This window comes from Pelecanus crispus, chromosome 21 (genome assembly GCF_030463565.1).
Source record: "Pelecanus crispus isolate bPelCri1 chromosome 21, bPelCri1.pri, whole genome shotgun sequence".
In the NCBI taxonomy this organism is placed as follows: Eukaryota; Metazoa; Chordata; class Aves; order Pelecaniformes; family Pelecanidae; genus Pelecanus; species Pelecanus crispus.
Window position 1 is genome coordinate 6,237,719 of NC_134663.1, and position 21,521 is coordinate 6,259,239.

The 21,521-nt window shown below is 64.4% G+C and overlaps 3 protein-coding genes across 4 annotated transcripts; 1 reads left to right on the forward strand and 2 right to left on the reverse strand.

Annotated features, from left to right (window-relative positions):
• Window positions 1-1,353: 1,353 nt before the first annotated feature.
• Window positions 1,354-2,503, reverse strand: LOC142595535 (alpha-2B adrenergic receptor-like). The gene is given in 2 exon segments (XM_075724039.1): window positions 1,354-1,836; window positions 1,838-2,503. Coding segments are annotated over 2 exon segments (1,146 nt in total). The 3' UTR covers window positions 1,354-1,356.
• A 2,803-nt stretch (window positions 2,504-5,306) lies between these two features.
• Window positions 5,307-11,542, reverse strand: ELMOD3 (ELMO domain containing 3). 2 transcript variants are annotated; one of them, XM_075724108.1, is made up of 10 exons: window positions 11,468-11,542; window positions 11,026-11,095; window positions 10,685-10,747; window positions 10,226-10,317; window positions 9,871-9,994; window positions 8,931-9,056; window positions 7,340-7,485; window positions 6,613-6,689; window positions 6,330-6,457; window positions 5,307-5,512 (listed from the first exon to the last, which is right to left on the reverse strand). In XM_075724108.1, the coding sequence occupies exons 1-10, from the start codon at window positions 11,540-11,542 to the stop codon at window positions 5,307-5,309; spliced, it is 1,107 nt and encodes a 368-aa protein (XP_075580223.1). The 2 variants fall into 2 exon arrangements, with proteins under 2 accessions (XP_075580223.1, XP_009481403.2); XM_009483128.2 differs by lacking the exons at window positions 9,871-9,994; window positions 10,226-10,317; window positions 10,685-10,747; window positions 11,026-11,095; window positions 11,468-11,542 and having other exon boundaries at window positions 5,470-6,457; window positions 7,340-7,470; window positions 8,934-9,747.
• A 1,265-nt stretch (window positions 11,543-12,807) lies between these two features.
• On the forward strand, window positions 12,808-20,376 carry RETSAT (retinol saturase). Its single transcript, XM_075724002.1, has 11 exons — window positions 12,808-12,976; window positions 14,658-14,840; window positions 15,523-15,764; window positions 16,412-16,613; window positions 17,266-17,463; window positions 17,561-17,680; window positions 18,400-18,538; window positions 18,713-18,822; window positions 19,095-19,261; window positions 19,598-19,757; window positions 20,231-20,376. The coding sequence occupies exons 1-11, from the start codon at window positions 12,808-12,810 to the stop codon at window positions 20,374-20,376; spliced, it is 1,836 nt and encodes a 611-aa protein (XP_075580117.1).
• The last annotated feature ends 1,145 nt before the right edge of the window (window positions 20,377-21,521 follow it).

Sequence of the window (21,521 nt, forward strand, 5' to 3'; positions counted from 1 at the left end):
GGCCGGGCTGGCGGGGGTCCAGCGGCTCGGCGTGCGCAGCCCCGCGGCCCCGGCCCCGTTCGCACGACCTCTCCCACCCCGAGCATCCTCCCAGCGCGCCGGGACGGACCAGCGGCCCACCGGCCGGGATGGGCTCGTGGGGGAGGAGGGGAGCGGCCGGGCTGGGAAAGGGCTTCGGGGGGCACCGGCGTGGGTGACGGTACCCCAGCGTGAGGCGTGACGTACTGGTGTGGGTCACCGTGCACCGGTGAGGGTCGTCATGCACCAGCGTGAGTCGCGATGCACCAGTGTGGGTCGTGATGGACCAGTGTGGGTCACGATACCCCGGTATCAGTCATGATACCCCGGTGTGGGTCATGATACCCTGGCGAGGGTCACCACACGCCGGTGTGGCCACCGTGTGCCATCGTGAGTCACGGTACAGCAGTCTGAGTCACGACACAGCGGTGTGGGTCACAACACGGCGCCATGAGTCACGACGCACCAGTGTGGGTCGCAATACCCTGCCGTGGGTCGCGATGCGCCGTCGCGAACCGCAATACGCTGGTGTGGGTCACGATGCTCCACCGCGCCCCATGGTTACACCCGTGTGGGTCACGGTACCGCAGTGTGGGTCACAACCCCCAGCCCTGACCGGCGTCACCCTCGCCCTGGGTGGGCAGCACAACCCTGCACGAGACCCCCGCGAATCCCCCCCGCCAGGGTCCCCCGATGCCGGGCTCTGTCCCCGTCCCCCGCCGGGTTGAACGTCCTCGGGGCCGGCAGCTGCCGAGATTTATTCCTTGGGGTTGTTTGGGGTTTGTGGTTTGGTGGTTTTTTTTTTTTTTTTTTTAATTATTATTATTTATTCCTTCCCGGGCGCTGCCATAAATAACCGCCCCCTCCCAGACATCGTGTTCCCGCTCCGCCGGCACACATTCCTCCCAGCCGCGCTGACAGCCGTCACGGGCCCCGGCTCTTGTCCCCAGCGGTCCCCAGGGACGGGAGGGGATGGACACCCCCCGGGGACCCCCCCACGCCCCCCCCCCCCCTTGACAAAAAGTGACATTTTTTCTCATTACAAAATACCTTTTATTGTTAAAAGGCCACGGTGCCGCCTTGGAGGGGGGGCGGTTCTGCCAGATGCCACCAGGCTTGGTGACGGCGGTCGTGGCGCGGTGGCACGTGCCCCCCGCCCCGGGCCCCCAGGGAAATCTGGCAGCGTGAGAAGGCAGCCGGCGGGCGGGGGGGGAACCCATCATCGCTTTGGGGGGCTTCAAAGCCCCCCCAGCCCCCAGGGATGCTCCAGGCGGCGAGAGCAGCCAGGAGGAAGAGGAGGAGGAGGAGGAGGAGGAGGAAGGGGGCGGCCAGAGCCCCTCACCAGGGCGTCGGGGCTCGGCGGCGGCAGAGGAGGCGTCGGAAAGCCTTGCGGAAGTCCTGGTTGAAGACGGTGTAGATGACGGGGTTGAGGGAGCTGTTGCAGTACCCGATCCAGAAGAAGAACTGGAAGACGCCGTCGGGGACCTTGCAGCGCTGGGGACAGAGCGCGCCCAGGCTGTAGAGGAAGAAGAAGGGGAACCAGCAGAGGACGAAGACGCCGATGACCACGGCCAAGACGAAGGTGAAGCGTTTCTCCCGGTTGACCTGAGTCTTCCTCCTCCAAGGGTTCAACGCCGGCGGCCGGCGCGCCAACACCACCCGCCCCGTCCCGGTGGCCAAGGTGTCCCTGGGGCGGCCCCCGGGCTGCGGGGACGCCCCCGCCCCGGGGTTGGGGGACGTCGGGGGCTCCTCGGGGCTCAGCAGCGAGGTCCTGTCCGCCGGCGGGCAGCTCCCCGGGGGGTCCGCGCTGGCCGGGGGGGGTGACGCTTGGCGGCACCGATCCCGGCGGTTTGGTGCCGGCGGGGCGGGAGCGGTGCCGGCGTTTGGCGATCAGGTAGATGCGCAGGTAGACGAGGATCATGATGAGACACGGGGCGAAGAAGGAGCCGACGCTGGAGGAGAGGACGTACCAGGCCTCCTCGTTGAGCTTGCACTGCGGCCGCCCCCCCGCCGCCGCCTTCTTCTCCCCCTTGTAGACCAAGGGCGGGAGGGAGATGACGGCGGCGATGGTCCAGACGATGAGGATGCTGCACTTGATGCGCCGCGGCGTCCGCTTGGCGTTGTACTCGATGGCGCGGCTGACCGACCAGTAACGGTCCAGGCTGATGGCGCAGAGGTGGACGATGGACGAGGTGCAGAAGAGCACGTCCAAAGCCAGGTAGATCTCGCACCACGTCTTCTCGAAGTACCAGTAGCCCAGGAGCTCGTTGGCCAAGGAGAAGGGGATGATGAGGGTGGCCACCAAGATGTCGGCGGCCGCCAGCGACACCAAGAAGAGGTTTTGGGGCGCCCGCAGCGAGCGGCTGCTCAGCACGGCCATGATCACCAGCACGTTGCCGGCGATGGTGAAGAGCACCAGGAAGGTGATGGCGGCGGCGATGGCGGCGGTGGCTTGCACCGAGTACCCGCCCTCGGGGCCCTCCATGGTCCCGCCGGCCGCGGGGTCCGGCCGCCGGCGCTCAGCGGTGCCCCGGGGTGCGGGAGGACGAGGCCGCGGGGTGCTGGGGGACGCCGGTGTCCTGTGCCATGCTGCCCGTGCCCTGCCCGCCCGTCCCCCCCTGCTGCCCGCACCCCTGCCCTGTGCTGCCTGCGGTCCCTACCTGCTGCCCGGCACGCCTAACGCCGCGCTGCCTGTACCCCTGCCTGCAAACCCTACCCTCTGGCGCCTGCCCTGCCTGCAGCCCCTTGTGCTGCCTGCACCCTGCACCCTGCCTGCACCCTGCACCCTGCCTGCAGCCCCTTGTGCTGCCTGCACCCTGCACCCCGCCTGCACCCCTGCCTGCACCCCGCCTGCACCCCTGCCTGCACCCTGCCTGCACCCTGCACCCTGCCTGCAGCCCTGCCTGCCTGCAGCCCTGCCTGCACCCTGCCTGCACCCCGCCTGCACCCTGCACCCTGCCTGCAGCCCTGCCTGCCTGCAGCCCTGCCTGCACCCTGCCTGCACCCCGCCTGCACCCTGCACCCCTGCCTGCACCCCGCCTGCACCCCTGCCTGCACCCCTGCCTGCACCCTGCACCCCGCCTGCACCCCCGCCTGCACCCCTGCCTGCACCCCTGCCTGCACCCTGCACCCCTGCCTGCACCCTGCCTGCACCCTGCTTTTCCCTGTGCACCCCTGTAGCCCTGCCCGGTGCTGCCCGCACCCTGCCCGCACCCTGCCCGCACCCTACCTCCCGGTGCCGGTGCCGGTGCCGCCGGGCTCTGCGCTGCCGGCGCCGCCTCCGCGGGTTTTTAAGCGGGCGCGGGGGGGGCTGAGCCACCGCCCCCGGGGCGGAACCGGGCGGCACCGGGGGGACGCGGGGCCGGGCTCCGCTCGGGGCTCCGGCTGCTCCCCCCGCGGCCCCCGGGCATCCGCGCCCCCCCCCCCCCCGGCACCCCCCGGCCCTGCCCCGGCACCCACATCCCCCCCCCGGCACCCACATCCCCCCCGGCACCCACATCCCCCCCAGCACCCACATCCCCCCCCCGGCACCTGCACCCCCCCAGCACCCACATCCCCCCCCCCGGCACCTGCACCCCCCCATCACCCACATCCCCCCCCCGGTACCGGACCCCCCCCCAGCACCCACATCCCCCCCCCGGCACCTGCACCCCCCCATCACCCACATCCCCCCCCCGGCACCTGAACCCCCCCCCATCACCCACATCCCCCCCCTGGCACCTGCACCCCCCCATCACCCACATCCCCCCCCCGGTACCGGACCCCCCCAGCACCCACATCCCCCCAAACCTGCCCCCATTTGCTTTTCCCCCGTCCCACCCTCCTCCCCCCACACCTCCGACTGCTTTCCACAAGAATTCAGGATGAGGAGAGAAAAATCCCGGCACCGGGCTCCTTTTTGCCCGTTTATTGGGGTTTTTTTTTGGTTGGTTTGGGTTTTTTTGATGGCCTTTTCAAAGAGCTACCGGCGCGCTGCTGGGCGACGCTCCGCTCCATCTCCCCCCCAGCTCGCTCCGCTTGTTCAAGCACCCCTTTGAGCTCCACATTTGGACATTTTGGGCTTCTTTTTTTTCCCCCCTTTTTTGAGGGCTGAAGGCGCTTTTGAAGCATTTCCAGGCACCTGCTGACGGCTCGCCTCAGGCACGGAGGAGCCCTGCCCGCTCCCACCTCGTCCCCGCGCTTCCGCCGGGGCCGGGGCTGCGATTTGGGTTTGGCAACGGGCAGGGAGACCGAGGCCGGGAGGGCTGGGAAAGGAGGGAGCGCGTTGGGAAGCCGCAGCTCGGCCTCGGGGCCCTGCCAGCGAAACTCTCGTCTCCTCTCAAGCAAAATTCTTCCCGACCCCAAGCAGCTGCCCGTGCAGAGCCGGGGGCTTGGATGGATTTTTCTTCCCCCCGCCCTGGGTGCTGTCTCATGCAGGGCCGACTCCGACACCGGCTCCGCTCCTCCGGAGCGGCTTTTCCACCGCTGAGCCCCGAAATTGGCTCCCAGGCGCCAGACGGACCCCGCTTCGCCCTTCCCTGCTCTGCGGAGCAGCCTCCGCCAGCAGAAACCCTCTCCCCAAACCCCGCCGCAGAAACCAGAGGCAAATCCCAAGTCCAAAAGTCTCCCTTATTTTTTTTCCTCCTTTTAATAACTCATTTAGGCGCCGACACGGACAGTAACGCCCCAGGGGAGCTCAGGGGGCTCCCCAAAGCTGGGGGTCGAGCTGCCCCCGCTGCCCGTGCTCTCACCCCACCGTCAACGCGAAACGAAGGCGCCGCAGCCCGAAGCCGGGGGTTTTAAACCTTCCCGGGGGCCGCCGGAGCCGTGGTGGGATTCAGGAGCCCCGTCACCGTGCTCCAGCTCCGCCCGGAGCATCGCTAAACTCTCCTGGGAGGGGTAGACAGACGGGAGCACGGATTTGAGACAGATGGACGGACTGACTATCCCAACCTGAGGCTGGCAGCTCCTCAAATCCACCCGCTCTGCCACGTTTTCCTCCTTTGCTCCTGGAGATTTCTGCCTGGACAGGGCCAAATCCTGCGGCTCGCTCTCGCCGCGCTGAGAAACGCCGACACTGAGAGGGGGAAGGACCGGGCCCCCCTTTCTGGGGGTTTAGGGCAAAAATCCACCCTCGACGGCGTCCCGGGCTCCCGCCCGCCCTCAGCTCGGTCCCAGACCCTTCCCAGGGCGGCTGCCCCCTCCGCCCGCACGGCTCTTCCCGGGCCCCCGGACCGGGGCTGACGGCGGCCGGGCCTCCTGAGCGCGGGGCGGCGAGCAGAGCTGCCCGCAGCACGTCGCCCGCCCTTTCAGATCAGCCGGGCTTCCCCTTCCAGCTCGAGCTGCAGGTCGCAAACGCCCGTGAAGTCGATCTCCTCACCGGCCCGGCTGCCGCCGAGCGAGGCGGAGGGAGGGGACGGCTGCTGGAGGCCGCCTGCCGCGGGGCTCCCGTTCACGTAGGCTTCCAGGGATTTCAGGAGCTGCTTGGGTTTCTTTTTGGTGGAGAACTCCAGCTCTGGGGGGGTCAGAGGGAAAGGCGTGAGGACAGAGAGCGAGATCTGGACGGTGTGGGGGACGCAGCGCGCTCCTGGGGTAAGGTTTTGACCCGTGTATTATTTCTGGTGTCCTCACGTATCCCCTGGGGAAAGGGCACGATTATGTTTTGCTTGGGATGAGAGAGCACGAAAAGCTCCTCGCCAAAACCCGCCGCCGAGCTCAGCGTCAGCCTGAGCTCCCCCGAGATCCCGCTGGGAAGGAAAGCCCAGGGAGCGCGGATGGAAGCGGAGCCAGACCGTGACAGCTGGACCCCGTTTTAAGAGGGAGCCATTAGCGCGGCGCATCCCAGCGGCTCTGCTGACATCAGTCTCCTCCGGAGTAAATAACCCCGCTGGTTAATTTAGCGCTCGGGGCGAAAAGCACGCCATCGGCGCCTCCGCTTACGCCCCGCGCTACAAACAGGGCTTACGCAACCGCACCACGCGATGTCAGCGAGCCCGGGGCAGCAAGAAACGTCCCCGTTTGTCACCCACCTCGAGCCACCGCGGCACAGCACCCCTCTGAACAGGGCGGGCGCTTCCACGGGTGTTCATTTTTAAGATTTGAGATGCGAAATGGCAAGAAAACCACCCCACAGGGCGCTTGGAGAGTTAAAGATGATTGAAAAGCTCGGTGTGAAGATTAAACGATGAATGGTTGGGGCTTTCTGGGCGCCACAGCCCTTGGGGTCGGGCTCAGCAGGACACGACCGTGCAGAGAATGCACCGGGTTTGTCCTCCGGGCCTCGGGTTATTTTCCTCGGCTGGGAAAGGAGGGGAAAGCGCAGGGCAACGCACCCTTTAGGAGGAAGCCGGAGTCGGCGACGGTCTTGTGCTGCCATTTCCAGACGCGGTAGAGCTGCAGAAAGGCCGCCGCGTACAAGTCGTTGAGCACGGCGATGACTTGCTGCCTGCGGTTGCACTCCCTGAAACGGACGGAGAGGGGCTCAGGCGCCACAGCCGCCGTCCCGGCAGCCGAGGGAGGGACCCCGCTCAACGGGAACGCGCGACAAACGCCCTCTGAGGCCCCAAAACCACCAGCCAGCCCGGCTACGGAGCCATCGGCCGCTCCAGACCTCACCTGGAGAGACGTTCCTCCCTCAGGGCCTGGATGACGATGCGGGTGATGTTCACGGACATGATGCAGAAGGGGAAATTCTGCAAGAGAATGAGCGTTAACGGCAGCTCGGCTGGAAAAAGCGGCTTCTCTCGCGGCACGCGGTGACCAGACAACACCTCCAGCCCTTCTATGCTGCACCCGCGCAGCCGCAGCCCCGTGGGATGGCGGCTGCAGGCAACAGGCCCGTGTAGCGGGATAACACTGCGGATACAGGCTCAGATGGATGGTGCGGGTCAAGCTGAGCTTATAACCAGGCTTAAACCCAACCATATCCGAGACCAAAATGCCAAGTTTAAGGAGACAGGCTCCGCTCGCTCCCATTTTCACACCGTGCTGCTCTTCGCCCACTTCCCCAGCCCTTTTAACCTGCCCAAGCTCAGCTCCAAGCCAGGATCTCGGGAGCAAATCTCTGATCTCCACCAGGACGCCAAAATCTCATTCGCAGAATAAAGCCAAGACCTGGAGCTCGGCTCCAGCCTCTGATGGGAGCTCCTCAGCTCTTTGGGGACCACCTTCCTCCCCTCACCACCACCTTCCTCCCCTCACCAGCGCGAGGGGGATTAGGCCGCAAAAAAAGTCAAGCCCTTACTCCAAAGAGAAGGTTTCCGTGCTTCCCTTTCCCCGAGCGTTAGAAATAAACAGGTAGATACCACTGCGGGGAGCAAGCGAGGAGGGCGGAAGGACGTGCCTGGGTTTCGTGATGGGACAGCTTGAAGATCTCTCGAGCCAGAGGCAGCGTCTGCGAGTCCATGACGAAGTACAGCATCTGCATCAGGCCCAGCATCCCCGTCCCTCGCAGGTCAGTGCCGGGATCCGCACCTGGAAGGGCAGGACAGCCCGGTGAAGCGAGGGACAGCACGGAGTCGCTCTCTGGTCACCTCCCCGCTTCCATGGGCTGCTTACGCCCTGTCCCGGTGTTCCAAGAGCAGAGGAGTCCCAGTGATTGCCTTCAGGAACCACATCCCGAGGGAAAGCTTTTGGGGAAATCTCCCTAACCAGAGCCGAACGGGTGCCGTAGGGTCTTTCACGAGGGCGTTAACAGGCCCTCGCTCTCCTACCCACATGCCCATCCCCGTACCTTCTCTGGGAATTAGTAGCTCCGAGCTCTACCCACCCCAGGGCACATTTGGCTGGTAAACTAACGCTTAAAACCAGTTGTGTACTCGACAGGACGGAGGAGTGGGAGCCGTTCCCCTCCCGTTGAGGGTTTCAGGCTTCATTAAAACCCGGCCTATTTAACTTGTGAGTCAACCAGCCCGAAAACTCCTGCGAGGCCGCACGTGACAGCTTTAATCACGCTGTTTTTCTTACACAGCCAAGGCTGAAAGCAACCTGCGGGCGCAACCTTAGTGACAGAGCCCTGACCTGCGCTTCGCTAATAAACCAGCCCTCCGGAGACGGCTCATTAGCTGCAGAGATCGCTTGCTAATGAAGAGCATTAATGGCCCGGGCAAAGCGGTTACGCCAGCTACTTCTTGTTATGCCCGTGCCAGCTGGACGCGGGCAGCCGTGCCAGCGGGTATTGGCGTTATCCGGCCAGCCAGTCCAGATGTTGCACCGGTTGTGACAGCTGGCCGGGGCAGCGACAGATCTGCTACGAACGCAGGGCTCAGCATCGGGGCCAGCTCTGCTCAGCATCTCAAGCAAAGATCCGGACGAGGGGACTGAGCGCACCTGCAGTAAATCCGCAGATGACACCAAGTTGGGCGGGAGCGTTGATCTGAGGCCACGCCTCGAATGCTGCGCTCAGTTTTGGGCCCCTCGGTACAAGAAGGACGTTGGGGTGCTGGGGTGTGCCCAGAGAAGGGCAACAGAGCTGGGGAAGGGTCTGGAGCACAAGTCCTGTGAGGAGCGGCTGAGGGAGCTGGGACAGGATGAGAGGAAACTGCCTCAAGTTGCACCCGGGGAAGTTTAGATTGGATATTAGGAAAAATTTATTCACCAAAAGGTTTGTCAAGCACCGGGACAGGCTGCCCAAGGAAGGGGTTGAGTCCCCATCCCCGGAGGGATTTAAAAGCCATGTAGATGTGGTGCTTCGGGACATGGTTCAGTGGTGGGCTTGGCAGCGCTCGGTTAATGGTTGGACTTGATGATCCTAAGGGTCTTTTCCAACCTCAACAACTCTACGAAACGGCAGCAGGGACGGCGGCTGCCTGAAGGGAGAGGGAACGAGCAGCAAAGCCTTTGGGCTGCCTCTGGATCCCACCTCCGGCGGAGGGAACGGGACCAGCGCCCTCACTCTCGGCAAAGCCTTGCTCCAGAGGCCTCTCCCCCTGCCCTACCTTGAAAGCCGAGCTCTTCCCAGTGCGCCCCGTAGCGCGGGCAGCCCAACCTGGAGCGCGTGAGCTTCTTGTAAATGGTCTGCAGGATTCTCATGTGCACTCTCTCGTTATCATCCAAACCACCTGGCAGAGAGAAAAAACCCCACCCCTCAGCATCTAAAAAAACCCACCCCTTGGCATTCCTGCCCCGCTGCCCTCGAGCGCCAGCGCAGGGATACGGTGAGGAAAGAAACCGCCACCGGCTGCAGGGTAAAGCCAGAGTCCAGCTAGAAATTAAATCCCGCAGCCAAGAATGGCTTACGGCAACAAGAAGAACATCCCGGTCGTGTTTATGCTGCTGGAGGGGAGAAGGGAAGGTAAAAAGAAGCCTTAGAAGCGCAGAAACACCAATAATACGACTGTGCGTTGTACGAGCGTGGGGGTAACGAATAACTCGGGCATCACGTGAAGTTCTGCTGGCTGAAGCAGTGCTGCCCTGGGAACTGCGACCAACCGCAAACCAAAGGCGAGGAGTTTCCGCATGCTCAGCGCGTATAATCCACCACAGGATGGTGAGAGACGACATACATCATGCCAAGGTACCGGGAGGATTCATGTCTTGCTTGTTTTGGTCACAAAACGAGGAGCGGGAAGGGCCATAGAGCCGTGGAGCACCCGCCCGGTGCCACATCAAGGCGTACGCGTGGAACGGCTACTGTGGCACGACGGAAAGGGATCAAGAGATCTATCGTGCCCCTGCCAAAAGCGAACATGCGCTCAGCACAGGAGCAAAGGCGACGGAGAAGACGTCCTTTAGGACAAGCAGCTGCCACGGGATAAGCAGGCAGGGACCCCACCGCACCCCCAGCACCCCTCGAGTCGTTTCCCACGAAGGCCTCGCGATAAAGGCGACGCCGGCCGGGCCAGCGGCTCGCGTTGGGGCGGAGGGGACACTCACACTGTGCCATGGCCAGAGCCAGCTCCCGCTCTCCCTGCAGCTGCGGCTGGAGCCGGGGAGGGCCGAAGAGGAAATGAACCAGAGCAGCCAGGCCCTGCCTGCGCACCGTCGCCTGGACCTTCTTCTGCAGAGGAGAAAACACGCAAAGAAATGATTGGGGCCAGTCCCTCAGGGAATTGGGCAGGAGAGGAACCCGTGGGCGAGCCGGGAAGGACGCGATCACGCAAAGAGCCAAGCCGAGGGAAGGCGGAAGGGAAAGAGGGGAGCGCTGCGCTTCTCCCGCCGCACTCCCCTCTCCTACTTACTAAAACTAACCCCCGAGAGAGGGGGCGAGAGCGCGGGGCCCTGCCCGTACCCTGCACTCGGAGAGGTCAGCCGTCTGGAAGTACTGCAGCGCTTCGTTGAAGGAGATCGGGGGCGCGGCACCGGCCGCCGACCCCCCCAGCCCTGCAGGGAGGCAGAGAACGGCGTTAGCTCCCCCCCGGCGCAAGCCCTGCCCTCTGCTCCCACATCCTGCTGCCAAAACGAGCTCCTGCCTCAGGCCAGAGCGGCCGTTCCAGCACAGGGAGCTCGCTCCCACCTTCTGGCACGGCCGGAGGGCGAAGACCTGGGGAGCTGGGGGACGGCAGCAGGCCTCCCACCCCCTCCCTCTCCCTCCCGACCTGCAGCCCTTTCCCCAGCTCTCTCCCCTGCCCCCAAAACCGCCCCCCAGCTGCACACCCACCCACTCCTGCCCTCTGGGACCCAGGTCCCTTCCCCTGCCCAGACCTTTTCTGTCCAACTCTGTAACAACCCCCCTTATCCCCAGCTGTACCTGACTGGATCTCTTCCACAGCCTCCCATTCCTCCTGGGCTCGCCGCAGCTCCTCGCTGATCTCTGCCGGAACAAAGGCACGCCGGAGGTTAGAGCCGGCTGGGAGACCCGGAGGGTGTTTGCTCCCTTCCCCCAGCACCGGTCAGGACACCTCGGGGCAGGATTTCCCCCTTCTCTGGGAAGAAACCCCGACCAGAGTCCCCCGAGACGCTGCAAGGTTTCTCCTTTGGCAAGGCTGGGACCAAGCGAGGCGAAGGATTCGCCAAGCCGGAGCCAAACAGATCTGCCTGCGAGCCCAGGGAAACAGAGATCAACGCAAAGGAAGCAGAGGAAAAACTTACCAGCGCTGGCGGGCTGCCCCGCTCCCCCGATGAGAGCCTGCAGGAGACCATTCTGTCTCAGAGCTGAGATCTAAAGGGGGACAGAGAGAAAGAGACGCAGCCATCACCCATCAGAACAGATCCAGAAAGCCAAGCGCTCCCCCAGATCCTGAGCTCTGCCCTCAGGGAACCAGCCCCCCCCTTTGCTCGCAGGTTGAGGACAGCGCCAGCCGGCTGGAAGGGTGGGAGGGCGCCTCAGCTCGCGAGCAGACCCCGTTTTCGTTGCGTTACCAGCTCAGGTTAACATAAAGATCATCCTCGGTACCCCAAAAGATCATTTTATACGGACGTAAGCAGAGAAATAAAGCGCAAAGGTGCGGGGGTGCTGCCCAGAGGCCGGGGCCCGGCGGGGTGCACCGCCCCGGGGGCACAGCGAGGGGCAGGGCTCGGGCCTGACACGCACGGGGAGGGACTTGCCGGGCGGGGGGAACCGCTGCCGCTCCTCGGGCCGCTCCGAGCCCCCGGCGCCTCCGCTCATGCCCTGCAGGGAAGAACGCGGCCTCCCCCCTCGGCGGGAGCCGCGGCGGAGCCTCAGGTGGCGGGGCCGGGGGGGGGGGCTGTCACCACCCGGGACACCCCGGGGCCACCCCGGCCCCTCCGGGACCCCTCAGCCCCTCCGGAGGCCTCAGGCCTCTCCCGCGGCCTGTCCCGGCGGGCCCCGGGGCGCCCCTTCCCGCGGCCCCCACCCCGCTTCCCGGTTGCCGACCATCACCCCTCCCCCCCCACCGGGCCGCTGTGCCCCTTGACCCGCCGCCCTTTGACCCCGCGCCCACCGGAAGCGGCGGCGGGGCCTCCCCGGCCCGCCGGCCCCGCGCAGTGCGCAGGCGCGGCCGCGCTGCACGCCGGGAGCGGTAGGCCGCCCCCTGGGGGGCACGGGACTGCAGCGCCCGGCAGGCGCCGCGCGGGGCGGCCGACGGCGGCGCGGGAGGGTCAAACCGCGCGGAACGCGCCCGCCGCCGGGCCCGGGGCGCTGGCACCGCTGCCGGACCCCGCTGCCTGCTACCGGTGCCCGCTGCCTGCTACCGGTGCTCCACACCGGCTCCCGGTGCTCCATACCGGCTCCCGGTGCCTGCTACCAGTGCCCGCTGCCTGGTACCGGTGCTCCATACCGGCTCCCGGTGCCTGCTACCAGTGCCCGCTGCCTGGTACCGGTGCTCCACACCGGCTCCCGGTGCCTGCTACCAGTGCCCGCTGCCTGGTACCGGTGCTCCACACCGGCTCCCGGTGCCCGGTGCCTGGTACCGGTGCTCCACACCGGCTCCCGGTGCCTGCTACCAGTGCCCGCTGCCTGCTACCGGTGCTCCACACCGGCTCCCGGTGCCCGGTGCCTGGTACCGGTGCTCCATACCGGCTCTCAGCACCCGCTCCCGGTGCCCGCTGCCTGCTACCGGTGCTCCACACCGGCTCCCGGTGCCTGCTACCAGTGCCCGCTGCCTGGTACCGGTGCTCCAAACCGGCTCCCGGTGCCTGGTATCGGTGCTCCAAACCGGCTCCGGGTGCTCCATACCGGCTCCCGGTGCCTGCTACCAGTGCCCGGTGCCAGCTCTCAGCACCCGCTCTCGGTGCCCGGTGCCCGGTACCGGTGCTCCACACCGGCTGCCGGTGCCAGCTCCCGGTGCCAGCTCCCAGCGCCAGGCCCCGGTGCCCCCGCCCCTCCCGGGCCGTGCCGGTGCCGCCGCCCGTTCCCGGGGCGGGGCGGAGCGGGGATCCCGCGGGGCCGCGCCGGCAGAGGGGCACAGCGCCATGTGGCCGTACGCGCTGCTCTTCGTCCTCCTCCTCCTCCTCCTCCTCCTCCTCGCCCGGCTCCTGCGGGCCGCGGGGGGCGGCCCCGGCCCCTTCGCCGCCGATGCCCGGCGCCCGCCCGCGCCGCTCGTCACCGACAAGGCCGCCCGCAGGACGCTGCTCAAGGCAGGTACGGGGCGCTGCCCCCCCCGGCGGGACCCCCACCCCTGCGCCTTGCGGGGGGCATCGCCCCTCCTGAGCCCTCTGTCCCCCCGGGGCGGCATCGCCCCCCGGGACACCGCGACCCCCCGAGCCCTGTGTCCCCCCGGGGTGGCATCGCCCCCCGGGACACCATGACCCCCCAAGCCCTGTGTCCCCCCAAGGTGGCATCGCCCCCCGGGACACCGTGACCCCCCGAGCCCTGTGTCCCCCCAAGGTGGCATCGCCCCCCAGGACACCGTGACCCCCCAAGCCCTGTGTCCCCCGCCCCCCGGGACACCGTGACCCCCCAAGCCCTGTGTCCCCCCAGGGTGGCATCGCCCCCCGGGACACCGTGACCCCCCGAGCCCTGTGTCCCCCCGGGGTGGCATCGCCCCCCAAGGTGGCATCGCCCCCCGGGACACCGTGACCCCCCGAGCCCTGTGTCCCCACGGGTGGCATCGCCCCCCAAGGTGGCATCGCCCCCCGGGACACCGTGACCCCCCCAAGCCCTGTGTCCCCCCGGGGTGGCATCGCCCCCCGGGACAGCGTGACCCCCCCCGAGTGGCACCTCCCCCCAGGGTGGCATCGCCCCCCGGAACACCGTGACCCCCCGAGTGCTGTGTCCCCCCCAGGGTGGCATCACCCCCCGGGACACCGTGACCCCCCCGAGCCGTGTGCCCCCCGGGGTGGCATTGCCCCCCAGGGTGGCATCGCCCCCCGGGACACCGTGACCCCCCGAGCCCTGTGTCCCCCCAGGGTGGCATCGCCCCCCGGGACACCGTGACCCCCCGAGCCCTGTGTCCCCCCGGGGTGGCATCGCCCCCCAAGGTGGCATCGCCCCCCGGGACACCGTGACCCCCCGAGCCCTGTGTCCCCACGGGTGGCATCGCCCCCCAAGGTGGCATCGCCCCCCGGGACACCGTGACCCCCCAAGCCCTGTGTCCCCCCGGGGTGGCATCGCCCCCCGGGACAGCGTGACCCCCCCCGAGTGGCACCTCCCCCCAGGGTGGCATCGCCCCCCGGAACACCGTGACCCCCCGAGTGCTGTGTCCCCCCCAGGGTGGCATCACCCCCCGGGACACCGTGACCCCCCCGAGCCGTGTGCCCCCCGGGGTGGCATTGCCCCCCAGGGTGGCATCACCCCTCCCGAGCCATGTGTCCCCCCAGGGTGGCATTTCTCCCCAGGGTGCCATGACCCCCCCGAGTGGCATGGCCCCCCAGGGTGGCATTGCCCTCCCCCAGGGTGACAACTCTGCCAGGGCGGCATTGCCCCCCGGGACAGCATGACCCCCCCCCCGAGTGGCACATACCCCCAGGGTGGCACCTCCCCCCAGGGCGGCATTGCCCCCCGAGACAGCGTGACCCCCCCCCAAGTGGCATCTCCCCCCAGGGTGGCACCTTGCCCCGGGACAGTATGACCCACCCCCCCCAAGTGGCACGTCCCCCCAGGGTGGCATCCCCCCCCGGGACACCGTGACCCCCCCGAGTGGCATGTTGCCCCAGGACAGCGTGACCCCCCCAGTGGCACATCCCCCCAGGGTGGCACAGCCCCCCAAATGCCACCCCCCCAGCCAGGTTTCGGGGTCACCTGCCAGGCACCACGTGCCCACTCGGGGGGTGCCACATCCCACTGCTGAGGATGCCGCGTGTGTGTGTCCCCCCCCCCCCAGTTTTCTCGGCAGATAAAGTCCCCGAGGGGCTCGATGCCATCGTGGTGGGCAGCGGCATCGGGGGCCTGGCGGCCGCCGCGCTGCTGGCCAAGGCGGGCAAGCGGGTGCTGGTGCTGGAGCAGCACGGGAAGCTGGGGGGCTGCTGCCACACCTTCAGCGAGAAGGGCTTCGAGTTCGACACCGGTACGGCCCCCACCCGCTTTTGGGGTCCCAAATTCACCCCTGGTTCATTGGGGGGGGGGGCTCAGCCGCAGGGTGGGGGCGCGGGGGGGTGCCCCTGGTGGGAACTGCACCCGTAACACCCGTGGGGAGCCGGAGCGGGCGTCCCCGGCACCCGCCCCGGGTTACACAAGCGCTTTTTCTGCATGAGCAACGTGCTATCGCGTACCTTCCCTCGCCCCAAAATCCTCCCGCCAAGGGACAAGGTGCTGCTGGCCGCGCCCCGGCGCCGTTAACGCCAAACCCCGGCAGAATTCCCCACATCCCGCTCAGACCCTATAGAATTCCTTATCTGGGGGGGACGTTATCTCAGGGCAAACTCCTTCCAGCACGACAAAGTCCAGCTCTGTACGTCCCCCGAGTTGCACGGGATTAATTATTTACAGCAATATAGAGGGGGGGGAAAAAATATCAGCGTGTAATAAAATTCCTAAATGCTGCCTAAAAACCGGGCGGCGAGCACTTGGTTTTCCCTTCACCTAGAACGGGAGGCGGATTTCTCCCGGCTTTTCCCTTTCCCCTCCATACGGAGCTGCTGGGGGCGGGCGGAGGAATAAAAGGAGGATCCTGTGCATCCCAGGGGTACGCGATGGGGTGTAAAAAAAACGGGAAAAAACCCCAAATAAACCAAAAATACATCTTCCAGGTATCCACTACGTGGGGCAGATGCAGGAGGGCTCCATCATCCGCTTCATGGTGGACCAGCTGACGGAGGGGCAGCTGGAGTGGGCTCCGCTGCCGGCCGTCTACGACGCCGTGGTTTTGGGGGAGCCCGGCCGCGGCAGGACGTACCGCATCTATTCGGGGAAGCAAGAATATTTCCGAGGCTTGAAGGAGCAGTTTCCCGGGGAGGGGGCCGCTATCGACGAGTTCGAGCGGCTGGTGAAGGTAAAGGGGGCTTCGGCTTTGCTGCGGGAATGGGATGGGGGGATTTTCTTGGCTCTGGGGGGTCATGCAAGGAGGGGAAATTCCCCCCCCCCTCCCGATACCCAGATATTGGGCAACGGCAGAGAATAACGGTGCTGCACAACCCGCCCCCAAAAGCGTTGGGAAACACGTCAAAAGTCTCCCTTTTCTGCCTCCAAAACCCGGTGTCGCTCCCAGAGTTTTAACCCCGCTCCCCACGGATGCTCGTGGTCCCACGGGATGTGCTGGGACCCCTGCAAGCTCCAACACCCCCCCCCACCCCCGCAAAAAGCGCTGCGGGATGATGCTCCGGGTCCTCCCAGCTGGGGGAGCGATTGCAATCATTATCCAAAAAATTAGCATTAATTAATTTATGCTTTGAAACCACTGCAAAGGCTGAGAGCCTCCGCCGCGGGGGAGGGGGCAGGTGCTCCCCTTGGCCGCAGCTCCCCGGGATGCGGCGCTTAAGAGATGCTGAAGCCTCTCTGCCAGCCAAGCAGTAAATTTAAGGGGAAAAAAAGATGCTTTTGAGCCTCTTTTGATGCTTTTGAGCATCTTCCGAGCCCCCGCCGGGGTTGCCTGCAGCCCTCCCGGCGGCGGATGCTCAGCAACAGCCTCCCCTCCCGCAGAGCGTCAACAGAGGCACCGTGCTGCTGGGCGTCTTGAAAATGATCCCCCGGGCGCTGGCCACGCTGCTGTGCCGCTCGGGGCTGCTGCCGCGGCTCAGCCCCTTCTGTCGGCTGGCGTCGCGCAGCCTGAAGGAGGTGGTGGACGGTCTCACCGCCAACCGCGAGCTCAGGGCCGTCTTCTGCTACATCTTCCCCACCTACGGTAGGTAGCCAGGAGGCTCCGGGGCGCCGCGGAGGTGAAGTTAAACCCTTTAGAAACCCAAAAAACCCCAGGAAACCCCTTTTTTTCTTTGCTTTTGTAAGGGAGGTGGCTGTCGCGGTTTGGGGGCAAGGGATGCCGCGGGCGTGGATGCTCTGCCAGCATCCTTGTCCCCAAGCCAGCAGCTGGTTGTCCCCATGGCCCCGTTGCTCACCTTCATCTCTTTCCTTCCGCGTCCTTCGGCTTCACGGTGTGGCAGCATCACTCCTCTTACGCAAGGGAACATCCACCCACCCTTAACCTCGTGCTGGCGCCCGCCGCTCCGGCCTCGCCGTAACCCTTCCGCCCTGAGCCTTCCCCTTCCCTCCCTCCCGTCCACCCCGGGGCTTTGCTTGTGGCCCCCGGTGACTCAGCCGGTTCAGTGGGCGCAGCCCAAGTTGCAAAAGAGCCACGGGCTTTTGCCACGGGGCCACCCGCATCTGACGCCCTCCCTGCTCTTCCAGGTACCGACGACCCATCATTTCTCACCCGCATCCCTCCTTCCTTACAGCATTGCATCCAGCCGAGGACAGGGCATTCCTCATCCTAAAAACTTTAGGATGAGCCACAAAACCACGATCAGCACAAGCTCACCTTACGCTGCGCCTTTTTTCAGGTACGGTCCCCTCCAAGACCAGCTTCTCCATGCACAGCATCCTGGTGAACCACTTCCTCCATGGTGCGTGGTACCCCAAAGGAGGGGCCGGGGAAATCGCCTTCCACATCATTCCCGTTATCCGGAAAGCCGGAGGCAACGTGTTGGGAAAGGCGCCGGTGCAGAAGATCCTGCTGGACTCCCAGGGCAAAGCCTGCGGTGAGTGCTGGCACGGGATGGGGCACACGTGGCTTCTCCCTGCCATGGCGTTGCTTTTAACCGCAGCTGGTCCTCCCGCCTCGCCTTTCCCTTCCAGGCGTGAGTGTCAAGAAAGGCCAAGATTTGGTGAACATCTTCGCTCCTGTTATTATTTCGGACGCTGGGATCTTCAACACCTACGAACGGCTCCTGCCAGCGGAGGCACAGGCACTGCCTGGTAAAACACGGCCGCGCTGGGTTTCGTTGGGGTTATGGCATCAATCCTCCTCCGAGCCACATCGAAAAGCAGCTTCTTTATTTCTTAGACATCAGCAAAACCCCATCGTTCAGTTGCAGCATTCAAAACACCGTCCCTGGCCATACGTTTCTTTGCAGGGTTTTTAATCAAGCCTAAATTAATTTGCTAAAACTGGCCATACAGTTGGCAAAGCCCTGGCTTGCTGCTCAGTTTCCCCTAAAAAACACAGCGTAGTGCCCAAAAACTTGTAAAAGTTGGTGAAACGTCTACTTAAAGTTGGGTTTAGTGCTGCCACAGAATCTTCTGGCTGCTTTGCAAGGGTCATGGTTGGGTGGAACGGGGCACCGTTGGCTAAGAGCTTTCTGGGCAACTACGTGGTCCTGGTCTACAACCATTTAGCGTTTGCGGAGCAGGAGCACATTTGAATCCAAGGTCATTAAAACCAGCAAAAGCTCAAGTCAAGGGTACCCTGAAACATCCCCTATAGGAAACCGCAGTGCTGCTGCCTTCCTTACAGTTTGCAGGAGTCGCCATCCCACCCCTTGAGCACACATGGGATGGTTCAAGAGAAATCAGTTTTACAAGCCAACATGGGAGCAACGTAGATACGAGTGGGGCTTCTTCTAGGAGAAACTACTTCTCCGTAGCTGAGGATCCCAGAAAATACTAATTTTCCCCTTCTTCCCTCCATATCGCAGAGATCCAGTCTCAGCTTCGCATGGTGACACACGGCGAAGGGGCTTTCACCGTCTTCGTAGGTCTTAATGGCTCAAGGGAAGAGCTGGGGCTGGAGCCCACCAACTACTTCATGTACCCAGGAAACGACCTGGATGAAGTGTAGGTTTGGCTTCACCTTAGACAGGCTTCATTAAGCATAAGGAGATGAATTCCTGGGTGGTGACTCAGAAAACGCTCTTGGCAGACCCTCGCTGCCTGGGGATTCAGACGTAGCAAGTACGCATAGAAAGGTTTGCATCAAAACCCACCTCAAACCCTCGTATCTCTCTGCAGAATGAATCGCTACCTAGCTTCTTCCAGAGAAGAAGCTGCCAAGAACATCCCTCTCCTGTTTGTCACCTGCCCATCGGCCAAGGACCCCACCTGGGAAGCGAGGCACCCAGGTAAAGGCTGAAGCCAACCACACACACTTGGGAGTGACTTGAAAACTCTTGTTGACTGCAAATGAGGAATTTCTCCTAAAATAGCCATGGTCAAAGCTGCTGAGCAGGTTGCTCATGGAAAGTGGTCTTCAAGACAACTGGACCAGGATATGGGACCACAAAGACCTGGGGACATCCCAGGTTTTTGCATGGGGAGGGTTGGGTTTGTGGCAGCCAAATGGTGGCATGAGGGTGGGCAGAAGGACAACCGCCCCAACCCCGTCCTGCTGCAGGTAAATCCACACTGGCCATCGTGACCTTCAGCAAGTACGAGTGGTTTGAGGAGTGGAAGGACAAGCAGGTCAATAAGCGGGGAGATGATTACGAGGAGTTGAAGACCACCTTTGTGGACGCTGTCATGCAGGCTGTCTTCAAGCTCTACCCTCGCATCGAGGACAGGGTGAGGAAACCTGGGGTTCGTGGGTCCTCCAGCTCCTCTCCTGGCTCCTGTCTACCCAGCCCCATCCTGCAAACATAGGAAGTGGGTCTGGGTCTGCTGGACATGAGGTCCAGCTGGGCAGCACAGCACCAACCCATTGCCTCCTGACCATGCATGGTGCAAGGCAGGGATGATGGTCCTCCGGGACTGTCCTGGGACCAAACTTGGCCAGAACCACCACCCAAGGGTCTGCAAGGAAACCTGTCCTGGCCCGTACCCCATGAAAACAGCTTTCTAGGTCACGTAACACCCCACACCATCGCGCCTACCCCCCGTTGTCCCCTTGTCCCCCCCCAGATCGAGTACCTCTCTGGAGGGACGCCCCTCACCAACCAGCACTACATTGCCAGCCCCAGGGGGGAGATCTACGGCGTCGACCACGACATCGCCCGCCTGCAAGCTGAAGCCATTGCCACCTTCAGGGCGCAGACGGCCGTCCCCAACCTCTACCTGACAGGTACCACGGCCACCACCCAGACACTGCGTTCTCAGATGAGGACATCTCTGGGGAAGCAGGATACGGGGGGAGAAAAACCTTCAATCCTTCAACGAAATAAGGGGACAAGCTGCGGCCGTGGGGTGATGCAAGAGCTGCTGGAGCACGTCTAAGTGGAGCTGCACGGTCCCAGTGGGAGGAGGAAAGGGCTGTGCCGCCTCCGGCTCCTTGGACGTTGTCTCCCTGCCCAGTGCTGATTTAATTTAGCTGGGCAGGATGAGGCCCTCTCCCTGCTGGGGAGAAGGAAGGGGTCAAACAGGGAGGGGTTTTGTGGGTTCAAACCCAAGGGCTGGCGTGGGGGAAGGTGGCGAAGGCGGGTGGTGGTTGGGGATGGGGATGCCCAGCAGCACCGATGGTCAGCTGGGGACAGAGCACGGGCTGCTCGTGGGTCCCCACCGCCGCCGCTGCCATCGCCGCCTCCCGCTCTCTTCCAGGGCAGGATTTGTGCATAGCGGGCTTCGTGGGAGCCCTGCAAGGAGCCTTCATCTGCGCCAGCGCTGTCCTCAAGCGCAACCTCTATGCCGACGTGGTGCGGCTGAAAAAGCGCACGCAAACCACCAACGCCAAGAAGAGGGACTAAACGTCTGTCGTCCCACTGGCCGGGACCTCCCTTTCCCCCCAGCGCCTTATTTCCAGCTGTCAGTCACCCATAGCACATCCTTCTCTAACGCAAAGCCAAAGGATTACAGCCCAGGAAGATGCCGTACCCGTTTCCAGCCAGCCTGCCTTGGACCTTACCCACCTAGAGCTCACCTCCTTCCACCACAGCGTCCACCGCTAGCAAGTAAAAGCCAGCGCTGATCCCTGGCCGCCCTTTTGAGGGCAAACCCCTTCTCCCGGCGTAGGGAAGAGGGGCTCCAAGAGCTGCCATGTGCAGCAGCGGCCAGGAGAGAAGTCAAGGCAACCCCAAAACCCAGGCTGCACCAGAAGGCAAAACCCAACATCTTCTACCAGCAACCCCCACAGTCGCTTGACCCCCCCCAGTGTCTGACAGCCGCCTGGACCATCGGAAGAGCATCAACCTTCACCTACATCCCCCGGACCCGCTGGGTCAAGGGGAGCGAGCCCCCCCAGGGACACTTTCCCCTTTTCAGACGGCAGCTTTGGCACCGAGTTGGGCTCCTAAAGCTTCGCTGGGCTCCTAAAGCTCGGCACGGGACTCAGCAGCCCCGGGGGCTGCGGAGGCAGAGGAAGCAGCACCTCCCCGATCCGGGGCTGCGCACGGGCTTGTCCAGGCAGCATCAGGCAGGTTTGGTAAACCCCTGCCAGCCGCTGGACAGGCACCAGCTGCATTTAAGCAAGGGGAAATCACGCCAACCTAAGCCCCGTCGCTGTGTTTTAACGAAGACACCCAGGAGAGGCTCACGGACACGGTCCTTTAGGAAGGAGCCGGCTCCTGGCTCCCTGGTTCTTCTGGCGTGCCAAGGCCAGGCGTGAAGGCTGGAGCGATTTAAGCCAGGTTCAAAGCTATTTAAGAGCAACAGTGCTTGACCAGCTTACAGTGCCTTGTTGCAGCAGAGCAGCAGGACCAGCGTGCTCTGCAGCCCCGCAGCCCCGCGATGCTGCGGTATTTCGGTGCTGCTCTACCCTCCATCGCCCCGAGACACGCGGCGGTGCGAACACCCACTCCTTTAGCAATAAAGTCTAGCCTTTCTGTCTGCTGGGAAAAGCTTGGGAACATGATCAAAGCCCTCTCCAAATGGGAAGGGAAGCACATGAGACCAG

Excerpts from the sequence above, each read along its gene's own strand:
- ELMOD3 (XM_075724108.1), bottom strand. The coding sequence starts at position 11,542 with ATGAGCGGAGGCGCCGGGGGCTCGGAGCGGCCCGAGGAGCGGCAGCGG. Across the intron at positions 11,096-11,467 it reads CGCCCGGCAAGTCCCTCCCC|ATCTCAGCTCTGAGACAGAA; the intron begins GTGCGTGTCAGG and ends GTCCCCCTTTAG. Across the intron at positions 5,513-6,329 it reads CTCCGGCTTCCTCCTAAAGG|AGCTGGAGTTCTCCACCAAA; the intron begins GTGCGTTGCCCT and ends TGACCCCCCCAG.
- RETSAT (XM_075724002.1), top strand. The coding sequence starts at position 12,808 with ATGTGGCCGTACGCGCTGCTCTTCGTCCTCCTCCTCCTCCTCCTCCTC. Across the intron at positions 18,539-18,712 it reads GGAAACGACCTGGATGAAGT|AATGAATCGCTACCTAGCTT; the intron begins GTAGGTTTGGCT and ends ATCTCTCTGCAG. Across the intron at positions 19,262-19,597 it reads ACCCTCGCATCGAGGACAGG|ATCGAGTACCTCTCTGGAGG; the intron begins GTGAGGAAACCT and ends GTCCCCCCCCAG.